Below are 15,343 nucleotides of genomic sequence, written 5' to 3' on the forward strand. Positions count from 1 at the left end.
TCGCCAAATGCGTCTTCGAAGTGGTCACACGTTTTCTCATTTGGTTGATTATCAGCAAACGCGGCACCCATCGCGCGAATAGCTTTTTCATGTCCAAATGATGTTGTGTTGTTGTGTACGCGTTCGTAGGAATGTTTAAGAGCCCCTACTAACTCGCGGAGCTTGATTCGACGATCTGCCATTCGGCGATCATGTCATGGACTTTGTTGATCATTTCCGGCATGGTGACTTCATTTGGCCTCCCGGGACGCTCATCATCAAAACCACTCCTACGACCACTAACAAATTTAGCTTTCCAAAATTTTTATGTTGCTAACGAAGGTGCAGCCTCACCATATACATCGTGCAGGTCGGCTTTGATTTGCACATTCGTTTTCCCCTTTTTGTGGAGGAACTTAATAGTCTGGGCTGATTATCGGAGAATAGGCCATTTTTGGGAAAAGTTATTTACCAGCAATTTTATTGCTGGAATCGAATCTGATGATTGTATATATTAATAATATAGGTATGCAAAGTCCGCAGATAGTGTGCTACTTTTTTTATAAACAAAATGGCGCCCGAAAATCGTGTTTTTTTCAATTTTTGCTCTATAACTCCAAAGATTTTAACTTTACACCAAAAATACTCAAATAAAAATTCACCGCAATTAAATTCTGCATAGAGACGTGTTTTTTCCGATTTACTTCGACGAAAACTTTCCCCGGAAAAAGCGGATTTTTCCAACAAAATCTTTAATTTTCAACTAAACTTTTAGATAAGTAATTGTTAATCAATAATTAAATAACTTGGTAATGTAAAAGCCCTTTTTGTATAGATTATAATTCCAGAATCCGATAGAAATTGAATGAACAGTTTAGCAACAATTGAATTGTTAATTAAAAATTTACGCTCGCTATAATAACGACAATAATTATGATGCATAAGAATAATTATGATTTTTTCATAAAAAGATACTATATCTATCTAATGTACTTTACAAAATTGAAATTGGACTATTTAAGCGGCCTCAGGAATATTTTAAAATTATAAACAATTTTTTGGCTTATAAACAAATAGAATATCTCGGGAAATATTAAACTAAATTAAATTGTGAAAACGGTATTCGAAAAACAGCGGCAGGACGCTTCTTTTAAAAGAAAAAACGTTTAATTACGACGAGTGGTTCCTGAGATACAACCGGTGAAAGTTGACCGGAATTTACGGCAAAGATATAAACAATAGGATCATAATTTTTAAACCGTCACCTTTTTATTTTTGTCCTCTTTCTCCACACCAATTTTCATATCCTTAAAATACTCATAACATATATTATTATAATAAAAACTATCGATAATACGTGTGAAAATTGCCAAAAATAGCAAAATTCCAATCAAAAATTAGGTTGGAGAAAATGTAACCCTCAAAGTTCAAAATCGGTATACGTTAAAAAAATGCATTTTCTCGGCTTCCCATGAAGCAATTTCCTTCATTCTTTTTTTGTTCCCAAGTAACTCGAGTAGAGCCATCGAACTAAATGTCAGACTTGCTTTTGTTTTGTTATAATAAATTAATTTATTTATTATAACACAAAATTTTAATTTGTTTAAATAAAAATTGTTTAAATAATTAGACAGCTTTCAAATGAGAATATTTATGTTTTTACCTTTAAAAGGTACACTTGTAGTAAGTTTATCTAAAAAAAGCCTACAACTGGAAAGAATATGTAGTTTTCTGTTCTTATAAATAAATTAATCTATTATAACAAAACAAAAGCAAGTTTGACATTTAATAATGAGTTAGTTCGATGGCTCTACTCGAGTTATTAGGGAACAAAAAAAGAATGAAGGAAATTGCTCCATGGGAAGCCGAGAAAATGCATTTTTTTAACGTATACCGATTTTGAACTTTGAGGGTTACATTTTCTCCAACCTAATTTTTGATTGGAATTTAGCTATTTTTGGCAATTTTCACACGTATTATCGATAGTGTTTATTATAATAATATATGTTATGAGTATTTTAAGGATATGAAAATTGGTGTGGAGAAAGAGGACAAAAATAAAAAGGTGATGGTTTGAAAATTATGATCCTATTGTTTATATCTTTGCCGTAAATTCCGGTCAACTTTCACCGGTTGTATCTCATGAATCACTCGTCGTAATTAAACGTTTTTTCTTTTAAAAGAAGCGTCCTGCCGCTGCTTTTCGAATACCGTTTTCACTATTTAATTTAGTTTAATATTTCCCGAGATATTCTATTTGTTTATAAGCCAAAAAATTGTTTATAATTTTAAAATATTCCTGAGGCCGCTTAAATAGTCCAATTTCAATTCTGTCAAGTATATTAGATAGGTATAGTCTCTTTTTATGAAAAAATCATAGTTATTCTTATGCATCCTAATTATTGTCGTTATTATAGCGACTGTAAATTTTTAATTAAAAATTCAATTGTTGCTAAGCTGTTCATTCAATTTCCATCGACTTCTGGAATTATAATCTATATGAAAAGGTCGTTTACACTACCAAGTTATTTAATTATTGATTAACAATTACTTATCTAAAATTTTAGTTGAAAATTAAAAATTTTGTTGGAAAAACCCGCTTTTTCCGGGGAAAGTTTTCGTTGAAGTGAATCGGAAAAAACACGTCTCTATGCAGAATTTAATTGCGGTGGATTTTTATTTGGGTATTTTTGGTGTAAAGTTAAAATCTTTGGAGTTATAAAGCAAAAATTGAAAAAACACGATTTTCGGGCGCCATTTTGTTTATAAAAAAGTAGCACACTATCTGCGGACTTTGCATACCTATATTATTAATACATACAATAATAAGATTCGATTCCAGCAATAAAATTGCTGGTAAATAACTTTTCCTTGTATTTTGCTAATTGGCCCAGAGTATAATCACCAAACAATACTAGATTTTTTTCATTTTTTCGAAAACATAAAAGTTGTTTGCTTTTGACAGCTGTAAAAACCAAACTAATAGTTCTTTTGGCTTAAAATTTTGAAAGTCGCCGTCATGAATGGCAAATGTCAAAACCGAGAGCAATTCGGTATCAAGTAACGCCATCTATCAAAGGCTAGTTGTATCTCAATTTATCCTCGTATACGCTGTGAGCTCGTACGTAGAAGGGATATTTATAAATTCGTGAGCGCCAGTAGTGACAAGTCTGTAAACGTTTACCGGAAATTTGACATAAATGTCAAAGTGATTAATTTTAAATTAAAATTAAAAACATTAATTATAAAAAATATTAGTTGATCAAAGCTGTGGTTTATATTTGTACCTTAAATATACTTACATTTTAAATACTGAATTTGCGTTTTTTAATGTTCTGTAATATGTAATTATAAATTAATCTTGGCGCCATCTACATGATAATTGTGAAAGTATCCGAAGTAAGAAATTAATATTTCATCAATAGAACGGCAAAATGATTAGCAAAATCTTAAAAAAATCTATTACAATTTAATTACTTTTTAGCGTTGTAAATATTAAGCGATAACAATTAAATAATAAATTTAAAAATTACCGGTTAAAGTTGAATTAGTAACCGCTAGGTGCGACACCAGCGAAGCTCAGAGCGTATAATGCACAGGAAATTATGTGTTTTTAATAAAAAATACCGCTTTTTTATGGCAATCTTTATTATTTCCAATGTCCATGTCAACACATAACAAAATTAGTTAATTCACGGAAACCACTTATAACAAATCAAAATAAAAATCCTTGTAGACAATAATTATCAACATCTGTATCAAGTAAAAACAACAAAAATACACTCACGATCATAAAAAGCGGGTCACTCGATGAGTTATTCAAGTTAGATGTCTCGAATTTTCTAAACCTGTTGTCCGATTTGAGTGATTTTTTTAGTATGTTATAGCCTTATTCTTTAGCAATATCGCTATAATAATATTGTTGCTAGACCGGTAAATTGTCATTGTATACCGGGTGTAACAATCATACTGTGTTTATTCCTAAAAGTTCGTAACACTCTGTGGAATGTTTTAGCATTGATAAAATATTGGAATTAAAACTCAATTGTAGCCTTAGGCTTTCTTAACATTTTATTTGTTGATTTATTTGTTTACGTTGGATAATAAAAAAGTTAATCACGTTAATAACTGGCCATGTTCTTCATCAATACAGGGTGTTTCTAATTAAGTGCGACACACGTTAAGGGGTAATTCTGTATGAAAAAATAATGACAGTTTGCTTTATAAACATATGTCCTGAAGTGCTTAGTTTCCGAGATACGGGATGTTGAAATTTTTCTTACAAACTGACGATTTATTTATTGCTCCAAAACCAATAGAGATATGCAAATGAAATTTGGTAAATTTTAAGAGGCAGTTATTGTGCATTTTTTGACATACAATTAATAAGTATATATTCACCATTGGCGTGCATACGGGTATAAACATTTTAGATACATCCCGTATGCACGCCAATGGTGAATATAAAATTCTTATTAGTATGTCACAAAATGGGCCATAACTACCTCTTAACATCTACCAAAATTAATTTGCATATCTCAACCGGTTTTAGAGCAATAAATAAATCGTCAGTTTGTAAGAAAAAATTCAACATCCCGTATCTCGAAACTAAAGAATTTGCGGTCATACGTTTATAAAGCAAACGGTCATTATTTTTTCATGCAGAATTGCCCCTTAAAGTTTGTCGCACTTATTTAGAAACACCCTGTATTGATGAAGAACATGGTTCGTTGTTAAGGTACCTAACTTTTTTATTATCCAACATAAACAAATAAATCAAAAAAGAAAATGTTAAGAAAGCCTAAGGCTACAATCGAGTTTTAATTTCAATATTTTATCTATGCTAAAACATTCCACGGGGTGTTTCGAACTTTGAGGAATAAACACAGTATGATTGTTACACCCGGTATACAATGACAATTTACCTGTCTAGCAACAATATTATTATGGCGATATTGTTAAAGAATAAGGCTATAACATACTAAAAAAATCACTCAAATCGGACAACAGGTTTAAAAAATTCGAGACATCTAACTTGAATAATTCATCGAGTGACCCCCTTTTCATGATCGCGAGTGTATTTACCAAATTTGTAATTTACAACTGACATCAATAATTTTCAATCGATAAAAAATTTTCTTGGTAACTTCCTAATAATCATCCCCCCTGGAGACAACTTCTTTGCAGGTCGGTCTCAACATGATTGTGTGCTCAAACTGAGCGGTGTAGCAGCCCTTGATGTCACACAATGGAGGGTAGTCATCAACGATGTTCTTGTCACACAAATCCTTTAAGGCCATTTGGTATTTCGTTGCTCCAGCACGGTCCAACCACCTTTTACAGAAAGCCAGTGTACCGAAGTTCTTGTTTATGATGTTTAGAAGAGATTTTGAAGACTGCAATCTAAAAAATAAACACTATATTATAGGGTTATTCGTTTAAGAGGCAACAGTAGCGCGTCATCAATATTTTTGTTTTTCAAAAGTTCTGCGAACTTTCAACAGTGCGGCAACAGTGCGTCCCCAGTATGACAGTGACATTATACTATCAAAAACAATAATTATTATACTCATAGGCGCGGTAAATGTTGCTAAGTCAGTCAAGTTCGATTTCTTGTTATAGATAATCGATTTTTAGTAGTTACAATGTGACACAAAATCTAAGCACGGGAAAAAAAGTTTATTTGAAGAAAGTGTATTTTTTTGTTCTTTTTAATGGCGGTCAGGCTCGTTTTTATAATATTTTATTTAATTATAGAGTAATTTCCACATACTAACATATTTCACAAATTGGGTTCTGTACCGCCATTGTTTACTATACATATTACGAACACAGGGTGATTGATTAGTGGGGTAAAGCTCAATAGATCCGCTATAGTAATAGATAGCAATAAAAGTTAATAACAAAAATTTTAGCCACCTTTGAGCTTCACATTACAAAATTAATTAGAATGTTACAGGGTGTTCGATAACACAGTGGCAGACCAAACTTATGTTTTTTTTAAATGGAACACCCTATATTTTATTTTATATTCGAAATCCTGGTAACTTATGCATCACAAAAATATAAAGGTTTGTTATGTTATACAGGGTATTTACAAAGTTATAACCAATTTTGTATGAAAATCGTAACAAGTTCAACTCCCTGTATAAATAAAAATAAGCACAACAGCAATGGTTTATTAATGCCATATTTTTTTATTTATTGTCAAAATTTTCAAGAATTATTGACATTGCTAATTTTCTTTATATCAAATATAGGATGAGTCAAAACGCAAGTACATTATTTTCTCAGTAATGTTAAATGGAATACCCTGTATTTTATATCATTATTGAAAAGTAACATTACCGTACTTTAATTTTTATACAACATTCCCTATGTCCAAATTTATTAGTTTTCGAGATATTTTCATTTTTCAGAGCAAATTATTGTAGGTGTCTAAATTTATCTAAATTTTAAGTAAGCCATGACTGAATTGACAATTGACGATTACTGATTATCAATCCGGTAATCAATGCAACAATGTAGCAAATAAAGAAATACAAACAATTTATTAGTAATAAATTTTAGAAAAAAAACACAACCACAACATGCAACATTTTTGAAACAATTAAAAACTACTTTTTTATGTATATGTAATTATAAAGAAAAAACATTAGTAATAAATTTTACAAAAAAACACACATACACAAAATACAACATTTTGTGAAGATAATTAAACACTACTTTTGTATGTAAATGTAACAATGTAACAACTAAAGAACAAAAAATAATTTATCAGTAATACATTTTGCAAAAAAAACATGTTTGAAAAAATTAGAAGCTACTTTTAATAATAGTTATTTATGTACCAAGTCAGTAAAGTTACTCTTTATCGAACGGGTCTGATATTATGAGCAGAGCGAGCCTAGCGAGCGAGGAGAATAATAGACGAGTTCGATAAAGATTCTTTACTCACATGGTGCCTACAAAATTTTATCGCAAACATACTTTGATAATGGTTTTAACACTTACATACTTGAATTTTACATTTTAAGAACTTTTTAAATTTTAAACGTCATAATAATTTCATGACAGTGATGACAGATAACTTTTGCAAGATGGCCCCTGTCGATTTTTAGAATAATTACTAAATCAGTTAAGTTTTGATTTATTGTATATGAAAATAATTACAAAATAGTGCAGAATTTTACTTTTTGACATAAATTTAATCAACAATGTCGTAAATTTTGTACAATATTTTTAATAATTAAAGTAAGTAAATTGTAAGTTAACTCAAATAGATAATCGATTACCGTCATCGACCACTTACATTCAGTCTCGATTAATCGCGGCAGGTAAAGTAAAATTCTTCTTTCAGTACAATAAAGTGTTACTTTACTGCCGCAGATGAGGGCAAATGAGTACAATAATGAATAATTTTAGTGACGGTTGGCGATAAAATATTTTTATCGCCAACCATCACTAAAGTCATTCATTATTGTACTCATTTGACGCCATTTGCGGCAGTAAAGTAACACTTGATTGTACTGAAAAAAGAATTTTACTTTACCTGCCGCGATTAATCAAATTAACCGAGATTGAATGTAAGTGGTCGATGGCAGTAATCGATTATTTATTTGAGTGAACTTAAAATTTATTTAATTTAATTATTGAAAATATTGTACACAATTTACGTTATTGTTAATTATTTTTATGCCAAAAAGTGAAATTCTGTAGTATTTTGCAATTATATTCATATAAAATTAGTTTTCGAGATATTTTCATTTTTCAATGGACGACCAGTAGCGTGGCCACCCAAATCACGAGAATTTAATAAACTGGACTGGTTTTTTTGGGGTTACGTTAATAATTAAGTTTATAAAATACCTCCAACAAGGGATGAGATGAAAAATAGAATACAAAGTGTATTTCGATGTGTTAATTTACAAATGCTTCGTAGAGTAAGTAGCTCATCCAATGATCGTTTTTAGGCATGCATAAATGTGTTAGGAGGTAATTTTGAACACGTTATCCTTATGTAATTAAATATTTAATAGTTACTTATGTACCAAGTCAGTAAAGTGACTCTTTATCGAACGAGTCTGATATTATGAGCCGAGCGAGCGTAGCGATAATTGCTTATATCTATGTCTTTATTTGTGGTCAAAGTTGCCTTTAACATTGAATAATAGGACCACATAGTCGATGGAGAATATTCTTTAGGCAATTCAGAGAAATATACTAGTAAAACACTTTCACTATAATTTGTAATACAATTTTGTTCACGCCATGCTTAAAATATGTCATATTGCCTATTGTATTTTTCGATGGATTTTGCTGGGAGAAGCTCTGAAACTGCCTCTAACGATTTCTTGCGTATTTCAGGTGGCGTTCATGTAATTTCTTCCATTTCCAAAGCAGCACTACTGTACTATAATTTGATATTAATTTTAACACTTTTATTAGAATAAATACAATTTTCAATTTAAATTTTTTAAATATGACCGTGATGACAGGTGACTTCTGCATGCCGCTTTCGATTTTTAATCGATAGATAATTATCAATATTGAATAATTACTAAATCGGTAAAATTTTCATTAATTTTATATCAATATAATTGCAAAATACTACAGAATTTCACTTTTTGGCATAAATTTAATTAATAATAACGTAAATTGTGTACAATATTTTCAATAATTAAAGTAAATAAATTTTAAGTTCACTCAAATAAATAATCGATTACTGCCATCGACCACTTACATTTAATCTCGCTAAAATGGTTAATCGCGGCAGGTAAAGTAAAATTCTTCTTTCAGTACAATAAAGTGTTACTATACTTCCGCAAATGGTGTCAAATGAGTACAATAATGAATGACTTTAGTGACGGTTGGCGATAAAAATATTTTATCGCCAACCGTCACTAAAATTATTCATTATTGTACTCATTTGCCCTCATCTGCGGCAGTAAAGTAGCACTTTAATGTACTGAAAGAAGAATTTTACTTTACCTGCCGCGATTAATCAAATTAAGCGAGATTGAATGTAAGTGGTCGATGGCAGTAATCGATTATTTATTTGAGTGAACTTAAAATTTATTTACTTTAATTATTGAAAATACTGTACACAATTTACGTTATTATTAATTAAATTTATGCCAAAAAGTGAAATTCTGTAGTATTTTGCAATTATATTCATATAAAATTAATCAAAATTTTACCGATTTAGTAATTATTCAATATTGATAACTATCTATCGATTAAAAATCGAAAGCGGCATGCAGAAGTCACCTGTCATCACGGTCATATTTAAAAAATTTAAATTGAAAATTGTATTTATTGTAATAAAAGTGTTAAAACGAATATCAAATTATAGTACAGTAGTGCTGCTTTGGAAATGGAAGAAATTACATGAACGCCACCTGAAATACGCAAGAAATCGTTAGAGGCAGTTTCAGAGCTTCTCCCAGCAAAATCCATCCAAAAATACAATAGGCAATATGACATATTTGAAGCATGGCGTGAAAAAAAATTGTATTACAAATTATAGTGAAAGTGTTTTACTAGCATATTTCTCTGAATTGCCTAAAGAATATTCTCCATCGACTATGACTATAAATAAAGACATAGATATAAGCAATTATAAAAAACTTACAGCTTTTTTGAAACAAAAAGGAAGGAATTACATTCCCAAAAAATCAAAAACCCTGCCGCAAGAAGAAGTGCTAAATTTCTTATTAAATGCACCTGATAACGATTATTTTTAATGATGAAGGTTTCATTCAACAAAAATAAAATTACTATTACATATTATATTGTACGTAAAGTTCTTTTTCATATCCTTGAATCTACCATGATTTATGTATAATGTCTTTTCATTTGATGTCAATTATTTTCTTTACATTTTTTACTTGCCTATTTGTTCTTTTTATCCCTAATATCGGCCCTGTCTACCAAGTGGTTGCATAGGCTAGCGGTATGTATATCTAGTTACGGACGTTAAAAAACTTTTTTGTTTAATATTAATGGTTGACATACTTAGACTATTATAAGGACTAAGTACACACACTCTTTTTTCATTAGAAGAATATAATTAAGTAAATGTTAAGTAAGTGTTAATGTTTTTTATGATTGGCGATAAAATTTTGTATGCACCACGTCAGTAAAGACTCTGAATATTTAATTACATAAGGTGTTCAAAATTACCTCCTAACACATTTATGCATGCCTAAAAACGATCATTCGATGAGCTACTTACTCTACGAAGCATTTATAAATTAACACATCGAAATACACTTTGTATTCTATTTTTCATCTCATCCCTTGTTGTTGGAGGTATTTTATAAACTTCATTATTAACGTAACCCCAAAAAAATCTGTCCAGTTTATTAAATTCTGGTGATTTGGGTGGCCACGCTACTGGTCCATTGAAAAATGAAAATATCTCGAAAACTAATAAATTTAGACATAGGGAATGTTACCTAAAAATTAAAGTACGGTAATGGTACTTTTCAATAGTGATACAAAATACAGGGTGTTCCATTTAAAATTACTGAGAAAATAATGTACTTGCGTTTTGACTCACCCTGTATATGATATAAAGAAAATTAGCAATATCAATCATTATTGAAAATTTTGACAATACTTAATAAACCATTGCTGTTTTGCCTATTTTTTATTTATACAGGGAGTTGAACTTGTTACGATTTTCATATAAAATTGGTTATAACTTTGTAAATACCCTGTATAACATAACAAACCTTTATATTTTTGTGATGGAGAAGTTAACAGGATTTCGAATTTAAAATAAAATATAGGGTGTTCCATTTAAAAAAAACATAAGTTTGGTCTGCCACTGTGTTATCGAATACCCTGTAACATTCTAACTAATTTTGTAATGTGAAGCTCAAAGGTGGCTAAAATTGTTGGATTTAACTTTTATTGCTATCTATTACTATAGCGATTCTATTGAGGTTTACCCCACTAATCAATCACCCTGTAGGTGTGCCAACTATCTCGACAAAATATTCAAAATTAAAGCCGCAATCTTGGAACGCGTTTTCCGCGCGCTAATATTGTTAAAATGAGCCATCAAAAGCAAAATGTAATAAGAGAAAGTCTCATGTAAGTGTAATATTCCTGCCTTCTTTTGGGTAGTTAGCCACTCCCATACAAAGAAACATATTTAGTCCCTTTTGGTTACTTTTGCAACATAAATATCATCATCATCAAAAGCATTCATTACTGGTGGAATGTTTGCTACATTTACTTAGAGCTCTCTGATTCACTTATTACGGTGAATCACTTCACATTCTTCTTGTGTCATTCTTCTTCTTCTCCAGTATCTCACTTTCAGGATCTTGATATCTCTTACCTCTCTTCTCCTTTCATTTTTTAAATATTTATCTGTGAGAAACATTGTCTCAGGATTATTATCTTGATTATTCATTTCATTAAAAAATAATTTATTTTTTTACATGAAGTGTAAGTGTTCCTCTCTTACATGTAGAATTTTATGTTGTGTTTGTAGCGTTTCTCGATTGTTTGTGTAATTAAACAACAAACTTGTGTTGAACGTCAAAACTCTTATAATTACGTATTTTTTATGGGAAATAAGCCACAATTTTACTAAAAAATGAATTTATTAACGTTTCGAAGCCCAAATCGGGTTTCGTTGTCAAAATACAAAATACTATTGATATTAAAATTATATAAAAAATACGTAATTATAAAAATGCCACAAGGAAATAGCTTCAGAACAACGTCAAAACTCTTGGTCCAGTGTAAACAGTATCATTTGAACTTGTGGCAATGTCTGCTAGTTTCCTGTGAAAAACGTATTAATTCAAAAAGTGACCATAATATCCAATGTGTCTTTAATATTTCTTCTGGAAATATTTTGTTTGACGACCTAGAACTGGAAGGTGTTGACACCTGCATATACTTAGGCTAGCTGAGAATTAAAGACAACAATATCAGTGGAGAAATTAAAAGAAGAATAGTGCTCGCCACTATTCTTACTCCAGAATAGAGCTCACTCTAGAATACCTAGAAAAATTAAATTGACTGTCTATAAAACAGTAATAAGACCACTGCTAACATATGGTTCAGAAACTTGGTCACTTACAACGAATGATAAAGAACTGCTCAAATTGTTTGAGCAAAAAATCCTAAGAATATATGGATGGATAAAAGAACAAGGTTTGTGGAGCAGGTGTTACAAGAGTTGTATAGAAGTTTTGGAGAACCTGACGTTGTAAAATTCATTGAGGTAGCACGCCTTAGAATTTAGATGGATAGGGCATCTAATCAGGCGAGAGGAACATGCCATAGTTAGAAAAGTTTTTGACCGAAGAGGGCCGATAGGACAACGAGCAAGAGGAAGACCGAGACTTAGGTACCAAGACAACACAGAAACTGATTTAAAATCTATTGGAATTAGAGCATGGAGATGAGTTGCCAGAGACAGGGGCGAATGAAGGATTGTTCTGAAGAAGGCTTTTGCTCATAAAGAGCTGTAACGCCACTAATGATGATGATTTTGTTTTTGCTGTCCTGTAAAATTTTAATATTTTGAGCTGCTACGGTTTACAAAAGGATGTGATATATCTAAAATATATATTGCTGCTGTTTACCTTAATGGCACATAAGAGACATCAAAATTCTTCATATAATGAGAACATTCCATATCGTCATGTACAACACCTCTACCAGTAGAACCGAAAGTTTCAATTGCATAAAATTCATTCTCTTCCATGACAGTTGCTTCTCCACCTTTTACTATTGGTACAGTTTTCCCAGCATGTATCCCTAAAAAACACTCAATAACAGTTTGTACTGACAACTTGCTATTTTACTTACTGTAAGGGGATATGGAATGGCCGTTCAAGTTTCTTATAGATTTGACTTGGTAAGTTTTTCCATCTAATTCAACTTCATATGATTCCATTACTTCTTGAATTTGTGCACCTATTTCACAGAGTTGAACATCGATACCTGAAAAGCAATTAAGTTTTTGACAGGGTTCAAAAGATATATACAGTGGAACCTCGATAAGTCGGATTAATCGGGACCGAAGCCAATCCGGGTTATCGAAAATCCATTTTAGCCGGAGAATAAGGTAAAAATTAATAAAATACGGTATACTTACAGATAAACTCCATTATATTTGCAAAAACAAGAAATACATATGCACAGTACATCTAAATTACGTACATTTGTATACAGCATTGTTCATTTCTTAGTGCAAAATTCAGTCAAACTAAAAAAATGTTTGTTTTGCCTGATAAAAATCGACCTGGGTTAGCCGGAGGCCGACTTATCGGGGTTCCACTGTATACATGTATATATATCGAGGATATACATATATAATGAACATTTATAATACAAATATCTGGGACATTAAAAAAATTCTCTTAAAATACGCTTAGGATCTATGTTTTATTGATACAAAACGTAATTAATGGAATTTGGAAGGAAACATTGGAATCTGCTTTATGAGAAAAAACTATCATCATAAGTGGCTCAACAATCCATTGTGGATCTTGGCCTGCTCGTAAAGAACTTGCCATTCCTGTCGATTCCTGGCAACTTCCCTCCATCTTCTGACCCCTAGAATCTTTAGGTATTCTTCCACATCATCAATCCATCTTCATCGTGGTCATCCTCTACTTCTTGTGCTCTCTGGCATCCTAGCAATGTGTCCAGCCCATCTAAGTCTCTGTACATTAACGAATTTCACAATATCTGGATCAGTGTATAACTGATACAGTTCAAAGTTGTATCTTAGACGCCATAGCCCATTTTCATTTACGGCCCCAAAAATCTTTCTAATAATTTTTCTCTCAAAAATACCAAGAAGTCTTTCATCATTTTGAGATAAGGTCCACGTTTCAGTCGCATATATCAAAACTGGTTCTTATTAAGGTCTTGTATATATTGAGCTTTACTGCATGTTTTATATTTTTATTTTTTAAATGTTTTTAGAGACCGTGAACAGTTCTGTTTGCTATTGATATGTGTCTTTTTATTTCGTCGCTTGTCATGTTTATTGAGTTTATTAGAGATCCAAGATATGTATATTCCTTGACTTGCTCAAAAGTATGGTTGTTAATTTGAATTCTCTGTTGGATATTTTGTGAGTTTTTAGAAACCAACATATATTTGGTTTTTTCCTCGTTTACTAATTCACTTGCCGTGTCCACAAGCCTTGTAAAACACTGCACCATGTCTCTCATACTTCTGCCCACTATAACTATATCTATATAACCTACAGAAATTAAAAAACATTTTTTTACACACAGTGGCGGATCCAGCATCATCTAGAGGGGGGCAGATTGGCTAAATTCTTATGAAAAATAAATGAATGTTTTTATATTCTTTATATATAAATTAGGTTGAGAGGGGGGCCGATCGCCCCCATCGCCCTCCCCTGGATCTGCCACTGTTTACACATAAAGCATGGCCTTGAATGGTGCCTATTTTGCAGCAAACATATTAGACTCTAGGTTTGTTGGAAGATGATCAACAATGTGCAAAAAGAACAAACTACCAGTTTATCAATGAGATAAATCCAGTATTTTTACCATTTGTGATAGTATTAATAACGCAGTCAAAACCATTTCTTTCTAAATTTTATGCATGGTGAAAATTTTCAAAAAAAAAACAATACCATTGGTTTGGTGGAAATGTTTAACTATAGATGAGAATACTGGCCTTCAGAAAAACAAAAATTTGTTGATTTATGTGAGCAATTGTTAACAGCTAATGCAGCTACAGCACCTTTAGATATTTTTCATCTTTTGGACTAGTTCAGTCCAAACTTTAAAAACATTGAGGTGTCAATTAACAGCTAAGCTTGTTTTCCTATTTAAACACCTCAATAAAGTGACAACCCCTATATCATCAGTTCGACAGTATCTAGGAGATGTCATTTGCACCAGAGACTGTTGGTTTATCCAGTTCTGATTATGAAGGATTAATCAGTTTTAAATAATAAATTTGTTTTATTAATTATCTGCGTGTAGAATTAATTTTTTTTATATTTGTTATGTTGTTAGCTATTGGCATTGTTTATATAGGGAGATAGTTGGTCAGCCCAATAGGTAAATATGTTTGATTCAAATTGAGACAGTCACCAGATATCCACACAATTTCTGTCATGGTCGCAACGTCAAAATGCATAGACACCAAGTTGGATACGATCCTATTCATAACACCCCAACTTGCATACATATTTATTTATTTATTTATCAACGGGCAATCACCCAATTAAAATACAGTATAAACATTAATCACATGAGATTTATAACCTAACCTAAAGTAAATTTAAAAATTTTAATCATACAAACTAGGAACATTAAATAAATAACAAACATTAACAAAA

General features: G+C 31.2%; 1 protein-coding gene across 1 annotated transcript in view; it reads right to left on the reverse strand.

The window, feature by feature from the left end:
- Positions 1-4,434: 4,434 nt before the first annotated feature.
- The window catches only part of LOC126883156 (methionine aminopeptidase 2), a 30,396-nt gene continuing 19,487 nt past the window's right edge, over positions 4,435-15,343 (reverse strand). Inside the window, exons 4-6 of the mRNA XM_050648402.1 lie at positions 12,820-12,954; positions 12,594-12,768; positions 4,435-5,382 (exon numbers count right to left, since the gene is read on the reverse strand). Coding sequence (XP_050504359.1) covers positions 5,130-5,382; positions 12,594-12,768; positions 12,820-12,954 — 563 coding nt within the window. The 3' untranslated portion in view covers positions 4,435-5,129. The remainder of the gene's footprint in view (positions 5,383-12,593; positions 12,769-12,819; positions 12,955-15,343) is intronic.

This window comes from Diabrotica virgifera, chromosome 4 (genome assembly GCF_917563875.1).
Source record: "Diabrotica virgifera virgifera chromosome 4, PGI_DIABVI_V3a".
Lineage (NCBI taxonomy): Eukaryota > Metazoa > Arthropoda > Insecta > Coleoptera > Chrysomelidae > Diabrotica > Diabrotica virgifera.